General features: G+C 42.8%; 1 protein-coding gene across 2 annotated transcripts in view; it reads right to left on the bottom strand.

The window, feature by feature from the left end:
• The window catches only part of LOC147747160 (sodium/glucose cotransporter 4-like), a 752,240-nt gene that overhangs the window by 195,990 nt on the left and 534,648 nt on the right, over positions 1-21,602 (bottom strand). For both annotated transcript variants that reach the window (XR_015307504.1, XM_086952402.1), the window contains exons 10-12: positions 14,455-14,605; positions 12,541-12,709; positions 7,349-7,564 (exon numbers count right to left, since the gene is read on the bottom strand). Coding sequence is in view for 1 of the 2 variants with exons in the window: in XM_086952402.1 (XP_086808528.1) it covers positions 7,349-7,564; positions 12,541-12,709; positions 14,455-14,605 (536 nt within the window). In the remaining variant the exon portion in view is untranslated. The remainder of the gene's footprint in view (positions 1-7,348; positions 7,565-12,540; positions 12,710-14,454; positions 14,606-21,602) is intronic.

Below are 21,602 nucleotides of genomic sequence, written 5' to 3'. Positions count from 1 at the left end.
CCGTTCTTCCACAACAGCAGTTCAAACATGAATAGCAAAATATCCTAATATGTAAATGTTTTCTATATAATTATGGTTCTGCCATATTTGACCGCATAATACTTCATGCACTGCATAATCTTACAGTTTTAACTAATCATTTTTGTAGCTCAAATGGATAAAAGTTACTAAAAAATGTGACTTGATTTGCTGCAAAGTGGGTGGCCCTTTGCAAAGGTTGGCTGATCACCTTTCTTACTGCTGTATTTGTATGTTATACTAATACTACTAAGGCTGAATCTTTGCAGACTTAACAAGTGTAAAAATAACTAAATAATAAAGTATAAGAAAATATTGCACTATGCTGCAGCCTTTTTTTATGGCATAATTTAGTCAACACTGCAGTATCATTTCTTCCTCCATTGCTGCATAATTCCAGTGGCTCCAGAGCAGGTAACACATGTTAAAAGTGATTGTGCATGAAGCAGAGAGACTGTGAAGTTTGCAAACTTAGTTTGATGTGCGTGCAAATCCTGCATTGCCGATCCTTGGTGAGTTGCAGCTACTACTGCTTAACCAAGGCCAATGCAGATACCAATGGGTGAGGCGGACTGGCCTCGATGGCAGGGCCGGCTTTAGTGCTGGTGGTGCCCTGTGCAACAATGTTTGCTGGTGCCCTCAATGATCACCTATGCCTCGGACTCTCTCACTACCACCCTTTAACAGTCCCCCTCAAGTCTCCATAACTGCACTCTTTCTCAGATGCATTTAATTGGATTTACAGCGCCACTCATACCAGTTTATGGTGTCAGAAGACTTTACATCACACCCTACACAGAGACAATCATTTATACATGTGTAAATCACTGTATAGGAAGTGTTACATAAGACAAAGGACTACAAGGTGTAGAAGACACATGACGACCATACTAGTAGGCAGCACAGTTTAATAGCTCACTGGTCTATGTTAGGATTTTAACTTATAAACTGGAAGTAACAAAGGAATCTCTCTGACAAAAGCAGTAACCTACTAGCCTAGTAAACATTATGAGCACTTTGCGACCTGTATGGTACATGTTCTTTGCAGCAGGCACATTAACCCTCTGTGCTACCTTTCCAGGAGTCAACCCTTCCACTAGACAAAACTCCAATCTCCCTCTAGAAAGAACATTAATCACCAAAGTTATCATGACATTTTTATTGTTGCTGTAAATTGCTGGAGTCCAGGAAAGAGGCAGAAGTTTTTTTAAACCATAATACACTTGCAAACACTGCGACCCCACCCAAAATAGGTACCCAGTGCGGTCACATCGTTTGCACCACCCAAACCTGCTCAAGGTTCATGTGACCTCAGTGACAGAGTCACAGTGACTGGATCACTGTTGCTCTAGGCTGTGCTGCTTCGTAGACCTGCCCGATGAATTGGAGATGAACTTCACAATTGGCACTGCTAGGGTACACTTGCTTGTGCTAGGACATCAGGCCTTCTAAGGTCCAGTAGGGCCTTCTAAGGTCTGGCATAGGAATATTCTCCCTCAGTAGAGTGGTCTGGTGGACTGGTCATGAAGGCTGAACCCACTTCCCCAGTTCCAAATTCGACAGATCTGGCCATAGTGCCACATCCTCTTCCCCACTGAACACCATACTGCCCCACTGAAAGAAATGTGCACTGCCTCCATCTACAACCTAATTGTAACCGTTATAAACACATGGATGTGGCTCAATTCAAATGATTCACTTGATAAGAGTAATATGCTGCCTAAAAAAAAAAAGGTTAAAGCAAACACTCATAGGGAATGCAAGATTAAGTGAAGCATGTGAAATGTAGCAGAAATAACATGGTTACCTTAACGATCTCTTACTCACTATTCAGAAATCAGCAAGTGGTTGTACCTGAAAAGTTAAGGACATGACTACAGGGCCCTGAAGGGAACCGTTTCAATGTCCATCATTTATATCCATACAAAACGTACCGTACAAAACGTAAGCTGTATAGGTTAAAAAGACCACATCCTTAAACACAGACCCATGGTACACATTTGGTTTTCTAATCGACCCATGAACCAGGTTTCGCAATACATCCAGGAATGGTGCACTTCCCTACCTGGGGACAGCAATGCTGTTCAAAGAAAGAGGAGAAAACAAAAGTAGCGCTTCACTGCAAAGTCTGTAAAGTGAGGCTGTTGTGTTTGGATGTGAATAAAACCAATCTGACCACATTACAACCCCCACTCTGGCTTGCTTTATTTAGTTATGTGTTTATTTTTCATATTTAAAACCTTTTATTTCTCTCCATCCAAGGCTACACTTTGGAATAAAAAAATGTCAGAAAAGGGGCATTTCCCGCAAGAGTGTTTTTCTTTTTTGGATCCATTTTACAGGGAAGCAAGTAAATGAAAGAAGGAAAGAGAGGTTGTGAACCGTTTCTTCAAGTCACGGTAATCATTAAGTGAGGAGCGAGACAGAAAGAAAGGGAATAATAGGAAGCGGGGGGCCGCTGCCAGCACAGAAAAGAGGAGGACATTGTCTGTGTCTTCTCTGGGCAGTAGGGAAGAGACAGAGTCCTTTTCCTTCTCTGCCAGTCCCGCCCGTCCCTGATTGTCCACGAAAACAAGCCGAGCATTGTCGGAATGCCTTTGCTATTTCTGCCATCCTAGGACATAGTTTTGAAAATAAAAAGTAGGGGAATGGAATCTTTTCAAGGAAAGAAGTAGGGGCACGCCCAAGACGGCAGAAATAGCAAAGGCCTTCAGAAAAGGCTCTGCTTGCTTTCGTGAACATTCGGGGACGGGCAGAGAAGGAAAAGGACTCTGTCCAGAGAAGACATGGACAATGTCCTCTTCTTTTCTGTGCTGGCAGATCCCCCCACCCCCTCTGTCTTCCTATTATTTCCTCTTTTTCTGTCTTGCTCCTCACTTACTGGAAACCGTGATTTAAAGAAACCGTTCTCAACCTCTCCTTCCTTCTTTCATTTAGTTGCTTCTCTGTGAAATGGATCCAAAAAAGACAAGCGCATGCCTTGCGCTGGCAGCAGGGGGAGGAGAGAGAGGAGGGGGGCCTGCGCCTGTTTCCCTTGCGGGAGCGAGCAGAAACCTTATGCTTTCAAGGTTTGCTCCCGCAGGGGAATTGCCAAACGTGCACGTGTTGCCATTGAAGGCAATGCAAGGCGTGCACATTTTTGGGACCAAAACAGAATCGATCACTAAAGGTCTACTATGCAGCGCATGTGTGCTGCGTAGGCGAGACCTAAAAGCGTGCATGAGGCATGCTGGCAATAGGAGTGTCAAATGCAAACCGAGGGCCACACAGATGAAAAGGCACACACTGGTGGGAACACTGTTGTCACCTAATGTTCCAGTGACGAGGTGCTGATTGGCCAGCCCAGGCCAGTCTTCCAGGCAATCGGATCTGTGCATTTCATGCTGCTAGCGAGATGCAAGCTTCGGCTGGGTAGTGGGTGGCCCTATAGTAAGAATGGCAAAGAGGGCAGGGAAAATGGTAGGACAGATAGAAGAAATAGTACCTGCATCGCAGTGGACTGGCACTAATCAAGTAGATTTGGTCTGTGCTTAGCCAGTGCTCCTCAGCTAGGAACAGAAGTGATGTATCAGCTGCGCAAACCAATTGGGGGCAGCAAAGAAGCGCAACACTGGAGTCAACCTGTGGTAATTAGTCGGTGGGATCAAAGTCCTATTCTAAATACAGCATGTCTCGAAGACAAAGCATGCGCTTTTTAAAGGCTAGACCTAAAAAAGAGCTGCATAGATTTTTTACTGAAGAAGTTAGAAAAACGATCCAGGGAAATTCCAAACAGTTCAGGTTAAAAAATATTTTCAGTAAACCGTGACAGACAGATCAATGCTTGTGTTTTTCTGATGATAGATCCTTGGGCCCTGATTCACTAAAGTGAAGCTGGACATTTGCATTTTTTGGAACCAGGTCCTCAGTCACCATTAGGACCTGAGAGTGCAAGGATTGTCTGGCAGGAAGTAAGAATGCTGTGCTTGGCGTTTTGCCCCGTCCTCAACGGAAATCCTGCCGGTGCTGTGTGCATGAGTACAGGGCCTGCTGCCACTGGAAGTGTAGTGGCATGTAAATGCCTTAAATGGTCTGTAAATGTCAATGCTTACATTTACAATTCCACCTCATGCTTAGGGATGGGGAATGTAAATATACACTTCATCTAAAGGAAAACACAGGTCTGCAGCATTCTGATAAAAAAGTGAAAACACAAAGTTTTGGTGTGTGAATTACAAGAGATGAAAATGGGGCACCTGCTGAACAATAATCTTTGAAATTGAAATACTCATTTAACATACAGATGATGGGCTGCCACTGGCTGATGTTGCTGGGTCTTTTAAAGTCAGCATGTTGTGTATGTAGTGTGACCTACTCGTGTTAATCGTTATTAATTTTGTTTTCCTTTCTTTTCTGATTAATGCGCACATGAGCACTTCTACAAACACTTTTCCTTTTCACTCTGTTTGGAGCAAGCATTATGAAATAAACTCTAGGAGTTTTTGTTAATATATTATACATGAGTTTTTGATACATCAAATTTATTGTGACTGTTAGACACAGTAGTAAGTGTGATTCATGTATTGATCCTGTTTTTCGCTCGCATACATTGCAAACTTAAATGTTACATCTTTCTCTGATTAAGTGCCAGTAGGACCACATACTTTTCACGTACATTAAAGTAGGCGCACATCTTCGGCCGCTTTGCAAAAATTTTGAAACAAGTGGAGAAGAAAATGCCTAGACAGAACATCAATATAGCTGAAAAGCAAAGGTTGGACGCTGTTAAATAACTGCTTATTTTACTGATGTATTCCAAAGAGCAATTAGTTTGTATTGACTTTAACTGATTTTTAGCAAACTGGTTAATTACTTTAAAAAATTGATAATATGAAATGCGATATTTTGTAGCAATGGTTTTAAGTAACTGTGCTAAACAAAATAAAGTTGAACAGAGCTGATGCTAAATCATGAACTCCGCGCATTGGTCCCAGCAGACGTCACAGGTTCGAATAAGCCCGTCTGGCCAGAAGCACCATCTGCCGCGAGACAGTTGCTCCATTCTGCAGTCTCATTGGGTAATGAGCTGCTTCTCTGCACATTTCCAAGGACTCTGCGACAATATGGCCCACCAACTGGAAGGGAGAGAGCGGCGCTGCTGTGTACCCAACGCCTTCATGGAGATGTTTGCTTTCCGACACAGCGTGAGCACAATAAGGCTGGGACGTGCTCCAAAACAGTAAGCAAAGCAGACAAAACTGTTATCTCTTGCAGTTTTTGCCTTTAATTGAATTACAAAGCCACATTGCATACCAGTCCCACTGGGGCAGTGTCAAGGAACTGCCTTTTTTTCCTCACATTTGATTACAATTTGCAAGTGCCACATTGCAGCACAAACTCATCAGCAGAGAAGCAATTAGAAGTTGGGTTTTCAGTCGGCACTGTGACTGATCATGGCCACCTACTTCTTTAACAATGTAACATGCTTGCTGATGGTCTAATAAATGCTGGTTCCGCGTTAAAGCTTTAAACTGATGGGGAAACTAAAACCCTAGAATATTTTATTAAGGCTGGATTTTTTAAACGAATTGGTGGGAACTTCTTTAATTTCAAATCTTCCTCGCCCTTTTCTGAACTTATATCAGGTTCAGTTTATCTAACAAGTTAGAAAGGACTATTTTATCCACGGAGACCAACCGAGTCACATTTCTAGGAGCTGCTGTGAGCTTCCGCCTCGACTAAAGTTGCGACTTAAGCCGGGCTACCTATCTCATGGTCGCAAAGGCCCGGAACCTCCAATCCACACAATCAGGACTGCATATTTACGTGCTATCGCCATGGATAGCAGGAGAGCTTGATTGTTGCAACAGAATATTCTAGTCCTGGTCCCCATCTCCCATGTAAGGGATACAATTCTGGTATAGATACCCCAAGGTACAGAAAACAAAGGGACAAATAAATCAACACATGATGCACCAAAAGTGACGCAAACTGGTTTAAAGTGTTGATACTTTCCATCACAAAACTTAATAGTAGCACTAAAGTGATGCACAGTAGTGCTTTGTCGGCATTGTGCTACTTTGTGTCAAGGGAGCGTTCAATGGATGGTACATGAGTGCTCGAATGCAACCACCCCTTGTTTTTGATGCAAAGCCTTACATATGTTGACAGTGCTTTGCGGCAAATGTTTACGCTGCCTTGAGGCAGTTTGCAAGATAGGCAAAAAGTTGTATTTTCTCCGAACTTTTCCAACGTTGCATGAGTGGTGCACTATACTGCACATATACAAAGTGGGGAAAGTCCTAGTAATGTATTTTATACAGGAAGGCTATGCTTCCAGTACTAAACCTATGCTAGACTCAAGCACATGCCTTTGCATCACAGTGTAAAGGTGTGCACGCGGTACTAGGGAGCTAGAAAGTGCACCAGCGCTAGGGAAAAACATAGCAGGACCATAACTTAGTAGATATGAATCTATCCATCTCTCTCTTTCATGCAACGCAGAGCAGCAACTTTGGTTGCTGGCCTACCTCGTGTGAAGAAAATGAAGATTCCCACCAATATCGTTTAGCCTTCACAAATAGTTATGTCAAAATGCAATACAAAAGGGAGAAGTTTTTATCACAATAAACACCCACAATATAAAAGAAGCTGCCAAAACCACCAAAAGCTCCCTCTTTAACAATGTTCAAACAGCAAATAGCAACATGGAAAAATAACAATTAGTAGTGATTTAGACCAGCGCCTAAAATCACCATGGAGTACAGTGGACACTTCCTCGACTAGTGTACTGGCGCAGAGTGTCCTGCATGGATTATCTACTGAGGTTTTTACAGAACAAGGAGAAAATGCAAGACTTGAACAACAAACAGGCTACACTTTAAAGATACATATCAAAGGGACACCTAGAACCCGCAATCCATTATTTCATCACATCATCAACAGTCTTGCACTGCCCCAGCCCGATAACACATGTCACATATCTCTCTAAAGTTGTCCATGAGTTACATATTCCAGAAAATAGCTGGCCAATTTTACTTACTGAATCTGAATCTGAATCTGTATTTTAGTTGTCCACATCAATTATTACAGTTGAGAGTTTAATCTTGGTTTCATGCTTATTTTTGTTATGCCACATCTTATATTCATATGGACAAGAAATACTTAGAAGAGTCTTTGTTAACTTTCATATTGTCTTTTGATTGTGGGGGAGAATGCTGCATACTATTCCACCCAATTCCCTTCCTTAACAGGGCACACACATAAACTCAACCAAAAATCCAGGTGCGAACGTTCTCACCCCAATTTTCCTAAAACGTGAATACATTCTAAAGTAGGCTAATATGCTTACACTCTCGTCTGGGATTGCTGGGGTACAGAGGCTCACAACTATGCTGATGATGCCGGTCACTGCAAAAAGGATCAAAGCGAAATACAGGTAGTGGACATCTTTCACCACTGAGAGACGTGTGTCCACCTCACCGCAATGCGGTGCTTGATTAGTGAAGTCCAAGATCATGCGGATCACTCCAACAATGAATCCAACGGCGAGACCCCAAAAAGCACCCTGTGAAATAAAGAACATTAAAAATGAGAGGAAGAAAGTTAAATCTTAAACATTGCGATATGCTTCAGGGAATTATTAGACATTTACAGTGAAATAGATGCTTCTAAATAACAGGAGCATTGATGTATGCCCTAGAATATCTCCCAAAAATAAATGACACTTTCTGCACAAGTGTGAAGGAAAACTCCTGCGGAAAATAGCTAACACTAGTCAGGGGGAAACAACACTTACAACGCAACTTTTACAACGCACTACCTTTACAACGAAACTTTTACAACGCAACATCCATTACAATGCATACCATTACAACGCAACCATTACAACGCATGTCACTACAAGGCATACCACTACAACGCATGTCATTACAACACAGTCATTACAACGCATACCATTACAACGCATACCTACACTATCCAACACTTACCCTACTGCTGCACCCCCTGGAGTTAGAATAGTAATTTTTACCCCTACACTATCCAATACTTACCATACATGCAATGTAATGGTATGCGTTGTAATGGTATGCGTTGTAAATGTAGTATGCGCTGTAGTGGAATGCGTTGTAAAGGTAGTTTCAAAGAATTTGTTGTAATGGCATGCGTTGTAATTGAATGCGTTGTAATGGATTTTGCGGTGTAAAAAATGCGTTGTAAAGGTATGCGTTGTAAAAGTATGCGTTGTAACGACATACATCCCTAGTCAGGCTATGCCAGCCCATGCGCTAAGATTAGAATTGCTTCTGACAAGTGCATACACAATTGCCCGGCAAACAGAATTAGATGGGCCTATAATATGCTACATGCAGATAAAGATACTGTGAGGTCTCTAATAAAGCTCGAGACCTTTGAGGTTGAATCGAGCACTCTTACAATTACTTATAATCTTGAATAAGCTCTATCAAACTTCAAGTGCACTATTCCACTCTTACACTCCTGTACATGTGCTCATTTAAAGCTATATTTATTAAATATGATACAGCACCTTAGTTTTGACCTAGATTCATATTACCTCTCGCAGTTATCCCACTACGGGTCTTAGTCAGCCTCTTTTGAATATAACATTTATCATCAGCAATATCTAAGATTTGCACACAGCGCATTATACTACATTATCATGCTCCGATTGAGGCTCTTGCCTTTGAACTCCTATACTAAACATTGGGATAAAACAATAGATAATACAGGATTATGTAAACTGTGTAGTGGCACGGAACAAGACTTAGTACACATGCTATGCACCTGTCCAAATAAAGAGGTAGCAGTAGCCCGGCTTTGATTTTTATACCCCATAAGCTATAGACATATGGTATCTACTGTGAATGACCTGGTCGCTCTTATACATTCTCCTCCAAATGAATTAGTCTGTAATAATCTAAGAAAATTTTCAAATCTTTGTTACCATTGTTTTAGATATATCTGTGTGTATTTATTGTAAACATGTAACTATATTATTGAATTACTGTGTATCTTAATTGTTGTCCTCAGTGGAGGTCTAAATCAATTCAATAAAGAAATTTAAATAACAGCAGCATAATCACAGATACAACATGAAATACAATTGAAAGATATGGACCACAGATGTTCTTCTCTAGCCTGATGAAAAACAGAATACTGCTGTTGCTGGTTGATGCCCATACAATTTATCGTAGCACCAATATGGGAGACTATCTCAAAGTAATGTATTTGCTGTACCCTAAATATATTTATCTCATGTATACATTCATGAAAGGACCAATCGTATGCGAATCAGACAATCCCACATCTAAAAAGGAGCCTTCCAGTCTAAACTGTTAAATCACACTCATTGCGAACAAAACAAAAACCAACTCCAGATGAAATTAGACATAATAGTGCCGTAAATTAAACCTGTGTAATTTTGTGACATCAAGTAACTCAATTTTGTACAGATTTAAAAAAAAAAAGAAGCCATTTTAGGGATCGGAACTGAAAGTGACAGCTACCCGTCATGATCTTCCTGGCACCCATCTTCAATGTCAATCTGTGTAAACCAGTTTGCCTAACCCCGGCCTAGCACTGTTCCTGGGACCACCAGCCCTTGCCCAGCCTGGGGAATCCTTGCCCAATTTTACCAAAGATAAAACGTCCGGGTTTCGCAATGAAAGTTAAAACTTCACTCACTCGTACTCTAGACATTGACTGTAAGGTGGCCAAGGCTGGGCAGACGTACTTCACTTTGAGAAATGCAAAAGACAAAAAAAAGGATTGATATGCAAGTTAAAACTAATCAAACAGGGGGGGCCTCATTTACTATATTTTGAGGCATGGAAGCGCAGCAAGCCTTCTTGCTGTGTTGCCGTGCCTCCAAATGAAAGGGCAGGAATGCACTGTATCTGCAAGATATGGTGCATTCCTTTCTCCTCTGCGCCGGCACACAAGCAGCTGCTGTGCGCCAGCGCAGACATCCATGCATCATTTTGCAAGGGTGCCTGCGTTGAGGGGATGATTGTTTTTGAGCAGGAAGGGACACTTTCCTGCAAAAAAACAATCATTAAAGCCGTTTCCCTCTTTTTGTGCATGCTGTGGAATGCTGCACACATGGAAAGAGTAAAAAACTAGGAGAAATAAAATGATTTCTCCTTTTTGACCCTCCTGATGCCTCCCCTTGTTGTGAATCCGCCATAGCGTGCTATCAATCACCCAAATCAAAGCCTCTGTTCTTCGGTTGAGATAAGAATTTCCAGGAATGGAGTGATTATTTATCAATAAATAGATGCAGTTTAATCTTATCAGAAAAAATCCTTCTTGATTAACATATAATCGCTGGGATTCCCGGTAGCGTAAAGAAGGTAAGGTCTACTGAGCAAATATCCTCAGTCTTCTTGCCGTTTGTCTATCTGTGAATGAATTCAATTTTTCTTTTCTTACCCTAGGCATTTACAAAGCACCTCAACCATGGATATCAGTCTGCAAATCAGTGGAAAGAAGGAAGCCTTGCCCCAATTTGTGCTGACTCGTAGCAAACAGGTCGTTGTGAAGTGAACAATGGATTCCCCGTGGGTCGATTCTATGGTCGAGGATAAGGACGGTATGCAGAAAGGCATGCCACCTCTAACATTTTGCTGCATTGTGTTGAAGAGCCAGACGGAAGGGGGTGAGACCTCCAGATACCTGAGTCAGCGTGTGTGATGTCAAAGGGACTGATGGAAATGTTGTACCTTTTGGTAATATGACTTTGAAATACCAGCACACCTGCTATGACTAGGGTGCAAAGGTGCATGAGCTATTCAGGATTGCATAGTACATCCTCTCCTAGGCAACCATTTACTCATGGGCGCGATCTACCTGCAACCACGGATCTCTTGTATGCTGCAAGGTGTGAACTTGTCGTAAATGAGCCGCTGACACTTCTTATCTTGTGAAGCTGATTTATTAGGGAGAACAGCAGAGAGTGACCCAACGCCTGCTGACCAAACTCCAACTGACTCTAATACAACATGGAGTCAGAGATAAGTATTCTGGAATGTTAAAAAGTAAATAGAACAGCAGGGATCATAGAGAATAACAATAGATAAGATTTACAACAGAACTCCTTTGCCTAATGCCAAAGGTAATTTGTACTGTGTGGTTGTGTGTTCCAATCTCCATTTTCGTGCTACTATTGGTATCACTGTACAAAACGTGCCTCTGTACCATCTTGCAGGATGAGCAGTGTGTAAAATGAATGCAAACACCATACTATTGTTCTGTGTTCAAAATGGGCAAGATGGCTGGAGATATATCTGATATACTCAGTGGCGTAACAAAAGCCCCCGCATCGCCCGTGGTGCAGGGAGGATGCCGAGCTCCGTGGGCCCTCTCCAGCACTGGCCGGCTCAGGGTCTGAGAGTGTCAGACTGGGTTGAGAGCATGGGAGGGCTCTTCCATGTACTTTGCAGGGGGGCCCCCTCAAGTTTCGTTACGCCACTGGGTATACTACTGATTGGGTGACCGCATGTCTGTGTAACTCTTTTATTCAACTCAAGCATTGTCACATGCACCCCTGCTCTGCTCCCTGATTTTCAGTATCCAACTGGAGTTGCATACCCCCCATTAGTTGCATCCAAACAATTGACAAGAGGGGGAAAGGGTCGGATATGGGGGCATCAAATCCCTTTCTTCCAAGGAAATCATTAAATCCCAACATGATTGCTTTTTTGCCAGGGTTTCTGTTTGTCGAAAAGCATGTACAAGTGATCATCGGCATGCTGAAGGCGGCTATTGAGATGCACAACACAAATGCATCTCAAGTGGAGCTTGTAACTTTATATCAGTGAATACATCAACAGGCCTTATTGATGTTTCTAATTGATGGTTTGTGTTCTATTCTTCATTTTTAATACATACAGTCATTCCCTTTTCCAAAACAATGTATTTACCCAGTGATAATGAAAAGGGAATATTTTAAATGTGTTAACTTAAGTAAGGCAATCTGATTGCAAATGTTATCGCTTAAAGTGAAATCTAAACTAAATTATTTCTTTAAGTGCAAGGTAACTAATTTACAATAGGTAAAGTTACATTGGATGTGCTTGTATGCTTTATTTATGGGCATACGCATGTGCATGTTTGTCACAATTGGGGATTTGTGAAGGAGCCCTCGACACAAAATGAAATACCAAATGTTGAACGTTCACTATTAGCATTAGCAGTTGAAGAACATATCCACGTCCAGTTCTGCTGTACTTTGTACGTAGTACTGGTGGGCCACTGGGGTCAATCAAGCATCACAATGACTACAAAGACGTCTTTGAGAGAGGCACTAGCAAAAAGAGATTGCATGTTTGACACTATACCTTAAAGAGGCAGTGCAATTTTCACCTGGAATGATGACATCATATCACACTACCCTCACCACCATATTATAAGCAGGCTTCGTTAACTGGTTTACCTATTCTGTCACACAGAAAGTATTATTCTGTAAAATCAAGAACCAGGATATCCCAGATTATGTCACCCTAAATGATTCATATTACTTACAGATTCATTTATTCTTTTGCAAAACATTGCAAGCAGGAAGATTGCAGTGAATGGCGGGGCTATGTAGCTGCTCATAGACTGCACATACTCAAAGAGCTTTCCACTGTTGGCTGCCTGAATGATGGGTATCCAGAGGATACTGACAGCAGCAAGGATTAAAATGAATATTCTAGAGGGAAAAGGTTGAGACACAGAAAGTTAAAATGTATTCATATACCGAATCGTTGAGTTCTCTGACCATAATAACATTTATAATTTGCCAAGAAGAACATAATTGGTTCTGAATTTAATACTCAATGAAATTGACAATTGTTTTGGCTGATGTGTAATGAACAGCTTTGTTGTTATACTCTGGGGCATAAGGGATAGAGAATTGCTGCAGATGGTGGTGGTGACATCTGAGTAGAAGTTGAGAAGAACACAAGATGAAGTGGAGGAGTACAAATGTGTGTGAATGTGGTACACTGGTTTGTAGGAAGAGTTAAAAATGGTATGCATTTAATTCTAACAAATTAGGCACATTTGGGAATAAGAACATATGTTTATTTAAAAATGGAACTAGGGCAGGTGGAGTCCTTTCAGGAATGTGGAACCACATTATTGTGTGAAAAGCTGGCTCCAGGCAGCAGACTTAGCTGACTTCACCAAAATATTTTATTGGCAGCAATGCAGGTTAATGCATTGCAACAAGGATTGAATGGGCAGATCTTTAAAAGAAATTCCAAACAAATATATTCACTGAGTCGTTCATTGTTAGCCTATACCCTTAGTGAAGGATGCATACTCATGATAGCATGGTTCCATGCCTCCCTCCGGGTAGACGACAGTTTGAGAGCAGCTGCCATATTTCCAGGTGGACTCGGGGCAGACATCCTGCCTAGCCCACCAATAATGCACTGCAAGACCACAACCTCTTTTTGAAACTATGTGACTCCCCCTCAAAAAGACCTGCTTCATCTTTCAGTTTGAACCATTAATGCTGAATGAAAATAAGTGTGACTTTAGGAAAGAACTGCCTTCTGAAGTCGAGTGGAGTATGCACGAGTTTGGGTGAGTCTGTCCCAGAGTGGCTAAGACACATATGATCTCCAGTAATATAAAGAGGGTGGAGCACCATAGTATGTGCACTATAGAGAGGTTAATACATGAGGATGTCAACTGCTATGGAAGGCAGAGGACTCTTTTAGTTCTAGACAGCTGCTTAAGTGCTACCACCAGTCGTGTAGAAGTAAACATAGCATATCACAAGGCTTTAAGTGATTTTTGAAAACACTAACGATTCCGGCCTGGCCTGACACTTTACACAAGCAAGTCATAGCCCTTCCACTCCAAACTCAACCTATCCACCATAACACCTTTCCCCATTCCCTTCTTCAGTGAGTTCTTTTTCAGTGATGGCAACAGCAGGGTCCTGCAGCAGCATGCTTTGGCTCCATATTCCAGCAGCACCCTTTGACTCCACATCCGACAGTCACATTCTTACACCATTCTCAATGGTTTATAAGGTTTCATTGGAGGGAGGATGAAGTTAAACAAAGCCAGACTTTATGAGCACCAGCAGGTAGCTGACAGTGAACCAGTGCAATTCAGCTAGCAACATGGAGAGGAAGTTGGTGTAAAGAAAAATCAACCACAATAAGGAAAGGACTATTTCCATAGAAGAGAATAACTGAACAACATTCACAATGATACTCTCTGTGCATGCAAGTACTCTAATGAAGGAGCAAAATATGGAATACATAATGTCACTTCCTGTCCCATGCGAACTCTTGGCCGCCAAAACTCTAATTTATCCTCAGAGTTGCTAAACAACAGTGTGCCTAAACTCAAGGGAGAACTCAGGAATCACTTCTCAAAAAGTTAAAATTATATGACGTGCCATAAAGGCGCAATTTAATATGACAGAAAAACAACCTGCCAACTATCATGAGCTCCTGCTCAGATGCATTCTTGCGTATCCTCTGCCAAATGTCAAGAGTAAAGAGAGTGCTACTACTGTTGAAGATGGATGTGAGTGAACTCATTAAGGCAGCCATTAGGACAGCGATCATCAATCCTCTTAGACCTGTAGGTAAAAGAAGACAACACACAGTATGAATCAGAAGGTCTGACCAGGACTTAAAGCAACAGCCAAATATTAAAATTGTAACATTGTCAATGCAATACCAAACAATATCTATCTATCTATCTATCTATCTATCTATCTATCTATCTATCTATCTATCTATCTATCTATCTATCTATCTATCTATCTATCTATCTATCTATCTATCTATCTATCTATCTATCTATCTATCTATCTATCTATCTATCTATCTATCTATCTATCTATCTATCTATCTAACTATCTATCTATCTATCTATCTATCTATCTATCTATCTATCTGTCTGTCTGTCTGTCTGTCTGTCTGTCTGTCTGTCTGTCTGTCTGTCTGTCTGTCTGTCTGTCTGTCTATCTATCTATCTATCTATCTATCTATCTATCGGACTCACTCTATCTATCTATCTATCTATCTATCTATCTATCTATCTATCTATCTATCTATCTATCTATCTATCTATCTATCTATCTATCTATCTATCTATCTATCTATCTATCTATCTATCTGTCTATCTGTCTGTCTGTCTGTCTGTCTGTCTGTCTGTCTATCTATCAATATTGATTTACATGCAAGAAGGAAATGAAGCTAATACTTGGACTCACCAAAGGACATAAAATGTACTCCTTACTCAGATAGTACAATATTGTTTGTTTAATGACTGCGCTACTGTTAACAAACTAAACCAATACAATTCTTCAGCTATATTTACATCAATTGACTATAGCTCGAGCCCTAAACGAACTATAAGTCGTGCCCCCGCCATCCACAGTTTTATCAATGATATAATTCCAGATTTTGCGGTGATGTTATTATAGATGCCATATAACATGTCATATGTAATTTTGGAGTGCATGGTGCTTGTTAAAGTTACAATAGAAAGAGTGTTTTTTGTTTGCTAATAGCTTTGGCGCCTATTATTACATCTTGATAAAACTTTCCAAAGTTCACCCACCTCAGTTTTTTCCTGGAAAGTTTCATGCTAATCCATCAAGTAGGGGCTGAGAAAATGAGCATTGGCATATCCAATAGGTTCCGCTTTTGGGACCTTATAAGTATTTAGTTATGCAGCACAATATCCTTGGTGCAACAACATCAACTGTTGCATGGCTAAACACTTATAAGGTCCCAAAGGTGAGACCTATTGGCTATGCCAGTGCTTGTTGACAGTGCAAAGAAAACGTAAATTGCTGCTTTACTTTCTCCTAGTCAATCAAGGCCAATGACTTTCTACTCGCAATAACACAAACAAACCCAGTCCCAGGTGGTTTGGACCACTGTCTTATCAAAGTAAGCTATATGGAAATAGAAGCAGACAGCTCATCTTTTTAAATAAAACGTGAAAATGGTTGACTCCAGTCTGACATTACGTGTCTGCCCTGAGTGCTCGTGAGTGGACTCAAGCAGTTGTCTCCCTCCCACACATAAGGCAGATGTCAATGCTGTGTCCATGCCGCTCTGCTGTCATTACTGGTACTGTTCGTGTACTGCCTGGAGCCTGTCACAGCAGAGATAACTGTGAGGGGAACTGTTCCAACCTATTTCCTTCAAACGTGCAAAGAACACTTTTTCATGGGACCATGGGACACAGGGTGACTGCAAAGCACCTTCTTCTGGGCTGCAGATTCGGAAAAACAAACAATACCATTACAATAATGGGTCCTTCATCATCTGGTTTGTGATCATGTGGGCATAGGGCACAAATGCGTTAAAATAACCCACAGATGACCAGTGGTTGGCCAGCTGGCTTCAACTTCTAAGTTGCATTTGTCAATGAATTTTTTGCAGGCAGGCAGCAGGGTCCGAGTGATTCCCACTGAAATGTAATGTGTGGGTGCCCCACTCTACTATGGGGGGTACGCCGGACTCCGTTACACCCCTGAATGTAAGGCACCGGTGCTTGCGAACATAATACCACGTGCCCTGCAGCCCTAGGCCCGGTAGTAGAATTCTGTCTGAATTAAAAGCTATAGGCAGGGCCAGGCGATGAGTGGGCAAAGTGCAAAACTGTACCTACAATTGGGCAACAAGCCCGAGCAATGGGACGATGGATGGCTGGCAGCAGGCAGGGGATGAGGGAGGCGATGGAGAGTGCTACAGCCTCACTAATGGGATGCGGGATGCAAAATCTGAACCACAGTTTCTATCACTGAGTGTGAACCTCACTTCAAGTTTCCCCTTGGAGAAATCAATTCACAAAGATGGTGTTTCTGAAATTGTGTGCGATCATGCCATCTGTAAGTGCTCTGCGTCAGGAAGGGGAGTTGAAGAATGAAAAAAACATGGAGGAGCCAGGGTATTGAAAACAGAGTGGGTGAACACCGGATAAGAGAATGAAGAGAGACGGAGTGTGGGGTGAAATAGAGGGAAGAAGAATGAACAGAGGTAGAGGAGGACATGCGCCCAAAATGAACATTTTGTAGTACAGGATTGGTACATCATGTCTCGCATCGAGGCAGACCTCATGATGTAAGGACTGGAAAGGTTTAAAAAAAGGTAGTCAAAATTCATTCCTTTAGGAGACTTCTATCAGACTAAGTACTTTAAAAATAGCGATCACAAGAACACAAAATTAAAAAAAATTAACTACTTAGACAAGCTAATACTAATATGTCCAGTTTCTAAGTACTGCCGTAGAGTTTCATGCAGTGGGACAACTCATTAGAGCAAGAAAATTCAACAAAGTTAACGGAGTGGTGCTGATATTTTAAAACAATGTGGCTATAAGGCTGATATTTAAAAGCAATGCGGTGCATGTATGTATGCGCGCGCACAGTGTTCTCTTTTTCAAAGCACATACTCGTGCCTGTGGCGGGCAGCTGCGCACTCCCGCAAGGCGTATGCCGCCACAAGCACGAGTATGTGCTTTGAAAAAGAGCTGCATGATGGCTAAAGGTCTCCTATGTAGCGCATGCAGGTTGCGTAGGCAAGACCTAAAAAGGGGGTCCAAAACACAATTTCCCAATGCAGTTTTCCACTGGAAAATTCAACAGTGATACTGTGAAAAAGACTGCACAGAAATACATCACATTTTCCAGAAAGCTAAATCTTAGCCCACAAATCGTGTTTGTTTGTGATTTGGTGTAAATCTGTTCAGTAGTTTTTGGGAAATGTATTTATCTGGATGATTGTGTTCGCAGGAGTCTAGCAAGACTCCCCGTTGAAGTAACTTATGAAAATAGAGCTAGGCACAATATGAGAAGAATTCTTGTGGCAGCCCTTGTGGGGGTAGAGGAGCATAAGGGGGTTCAGACAGATCCCTCTGGAGCTGAAAATACATTGTTTTTACTGCAATCCTGTGGTTCTTCTGCAAGATCACAATTAACAAACAAAAATATTGCCGCCCTCAATTTTCTTTATAACTAAATGACCCCAGGATGGGCCAGGGCCCAGGGGTCAACACTATAGTCTTTGTAGGCATGGAGGCAGATGGAACCCCCTCCGTGAGCCTTCCCTAAGCTTCACAAACCTGGGCCCCTTTATTTTACATCAGGATGGGGGCATGTGACCCCCCGTCTCTGAACCTTATGTGACCCGGGAGACCCCATCTCCAAGGGCGCTTAAAAAAAAAGAAATGGCAGGGGCATGTCCTGCTACTCCCTAAATATTATTTTGCCCCCAGATTCCATCCCTCGGGACTGATATATATTTAGGGGACGGGGCATGCAGCCCACCACATTGAGGCTCTTTGAGGCCCCAGGGACCCCTTCCCCATGGGTAGTGTCTATTTTCTATGGTGTATGGGGCCATTAGGATCCCCTCCATGTTCGTACATCAGTCCCTTTCCCCAATACTGTTAGAGTGTCCTGGAGAACCCATCCTCAAGGAAATATATTTTCCCTGTCCTGGATAATGAAGAAAGGGAACAGAAATGTATTCCCTGCCTGCACTCTCCCAGGAAGGGAACAACCTGCCTGCACCCTTCCGGGCAGGGAACAATTTTGTTCCTGCCTGGGCAGGAGCAAAGGAACTAAGCCAGCTCTCACCAGCATTACAATGGGAGCTGGAGGGGTGGCTGGGGCCACAGGGGCCTTGGGACTCACCTATATGGCCCCGACCATGGACACATTGTGGGTGTTCTGGGTGGGCACTGGGGTACGCACCAATAATCTGAGTAGCAGGCTTATGCCCGGGGAGCTAGCAGGGGCACCAAGGGTCCTGGGGCTTCCCTTGCAGCCCTCAACTAATACTACCTTGTGGGTACCCACTGCTAAAAAAACACCGAATGCTAGCTCCCACCGGCACCTGCGATGGGCAGGCTGTCTAGCTGGTAGAGTCAGCGGAGGTCCTTGAGGCTCCCCCTGTGGACCCCACATTTAACAAAAAAATGCAGTAATAGTTTTAGGAGCTTGCTGGTGCCCAAAGAACTGGCAGAGCTGCACCAAACATGAATTTTTAATATTGTGGACGCTGCAGGGAGTGCAGCAGCCCTCAGCGTCATTAAAAAAAGCGCACAATAAGTCTTCTGTGTCAATAAATCCATGAGGCCAGGAGAGCTTATCATATTTTTTAAAGCTCTTAAAGCTGGAGCCGGAGAATTTTCATCTGGATTGCAAGTCTCTCTTGTGGTGGGGGTCTAAAGCTGCACTTTATGGTATGACATTTTTTTAAATAAATACCCATAGACATTATTTTTAAAATGCTGCTGTTAGAAATTGGGTTACTGGTTGGGATGTGAGCTCTTGTCATGCAGCAACAACAATCCTAGTGAGGGTAAGGCACAAGCAAACCCCAAATTAACCTGTGCTCTCAATTTAGCTTGGAGCAGAGCAGCCAGGCTTAACTTGAAGGCAATGTGTAAAGTATTTGCGCAACACTTCAAACAGTAACACAGTGAAAAGACCACACAAAATGTTCCCACACGAGGTTTGGAAAAACAGAGTCAACTTTAATAAATAAAACAAGTCCAAAGCAACAAAAATCTAATAGGGGAAACAGGAGATATTGAATTTTAAAGTTTCAACGTAAAATAACGACAAAGAGCACAAAGCGCCAACAAGGAATTTCTGGTTGTGCTGGACTTGGACAAAGTCTCAAGTTGAGGCTCACCGTGACGGAGCGTGAGCCAGCTATAAGGACCCAGTTAGGCCTGCTGAACAGAGCACCCTAAATCCTGGTTATAGAGCATTGCATGGGTCCTAGGCGAAGAAGAGTTGTGCAGTCAAAGCAATGCGTTAGTTCCGAGATATGGTGAGGCTATGGCACGAAGTCCTCTTGCAGCATCATTGAGGATCCTGTTGAAGCGGCTTGTGATATGAAGTTTGGGCACAAATTATTTCTGAGGAGCTGCAAGGCTGCAATGCAGAGGCCGGTGTCATCGTCAAGCGGCAGTCGGCGAGAAATACAAGAACCCGGGTCAGAGATGCGCCGTCCTGCTATTTGAATCACATCTCCCAGCAGGCTCAGGGGTATACAGGAAGTGAATCCTGTGAATAATTGTGTGTGGACAGAGGGAAGGCAATAAGCCCTTCCTTGTCAATCACTCGGGTATTGTCAATCGGACTGTTTTGTGTTCTTGGCACGATCTGAGGATTTTTCGGATTTTGTCTTGACTCTGCTGAAACCTGCCCACGCCTGCACAAGGGCAGGGTGTGCCACGTTCCTTTTCTTGTTCTTTTACCTTCACTAGCCGTAGTGGACTCACCGGGGCAATTTTATTTTGTCGGCGGCCTCCTTGAGCTGCGTCTTCCATTCCTAGCGAGGGACACTTTTCCTGACTCCTGGATTTGGCCGCTATTTCCTGTTCCCAGATTGCCTGAGTAACGGTTGCAGCTTTTCTCTGCTGTTCATTTCTTTTTCTTTTTATGGTTTGTGGACTGGACTGTTTGCATCCTGCTACTTAGCTGCTGTGACTGAGCAGGGAGCTCTTGCCTTGTGGATTATTTCATTTTGTGCTGCAAGTCTTTTCAAGGACCCCGTTTCTGTAGGAAATTGCGTCATTACTTTCTTGGAGGAGAACATAGATTCAAAATCTGGTGTTCCTCGACTGGGTTTCCTGAATCCGGTTCTGGACATAATCCCTGCCATTGGGACAACGTGGTATGCACCTTTAGCTTATGTTGTGCAGTCCTACAAGAGATTGAGGCTTGGGGTGATGGGAGATGAGCCAGGGTGTGCATGAGTGCTGGGAATGACACCTCTTGTCTTTTTGTCTTACACACAGGGGCACTTTTAAGTGACTGAAGTACCCCAAGGCGTTTCTGTGAAGCCAGCTGTCCACGGGGGTATCCAGACATGTGCTTCTCAACCCTTCGTAGCCTTTGTTGTTTTACCCTATTCCCCTTTTTCCCGTGGCGCTCCTGCATAGAGGGGTGGTTAGGTATACTCCTCTTGGTGGTAGTGTTTAGGGGAATAGAGGACCTGGCAGCTTTCCATCATCCCCCCCGGAGTGGTAGCTGACTCTGGGTCCTGACAGATTGACAAGCCCAAGTTGTTTGTACAGCCTGGGTGATGGTAATTCATGATATGTTGGCAACAGTACTCGAAACCATGACAACCTTGCAAATTGAGGTGCAGGCCTTCCGGGCTGAGAACCAGGAATTGAGGAAAGAGCTAGGGACTGTACATAGAGAGGTGGCAGGATTATCAAGGAAAGAGAAGCCTGAGTAGTAGAGAGCCTTACATTAAGGATTCGACATGGCCTCCTCTCTTACAGGCATTTGGGCTTCCTCTTGTTCAGAGTCCTCAGTCAGTCATGGAGGGCCACCAACCTATCACACGTTTTTTTGCTGCCAGCCATACCACCTCCCAAAGTGAAGGAAGCAATACCCTTATCAACGTCATACAACATCCACAAGTTCCTCTGGCCCTTCCTGAATGTTTCTTTGGGGATTCGAAGAAGATTGGCACATTCTTAAATCAGTGCTGGTTACATTTTCTCTGTAAACCTGCCATCTTCTGGGAGGATCAAGCAAAGATGGCCTTCATCATGTCCTATTTGGGAGGGAACGCCGCAAGCTGGAT

Source organism: Lissotriton vulgaris, chromosome 1_1, assembly GCF_964263255.1.
Source record: "Lissotriton vulgaris chromosome 1_1, aLisVul1.2, whole genome shotgun sequence".
Classification (NCBI taxonomy): domain Eukaryota; kingdom Metazoa; phylum Chordata; class Amphibia; order Caudata; family Salamandridae; genus Lissotriton; species Lissotriton vulgaris.
Note: the sequence above shows the minus strand (reverse complement) of the source record. Positions and strands in the feature narration are given on the sequence as shown.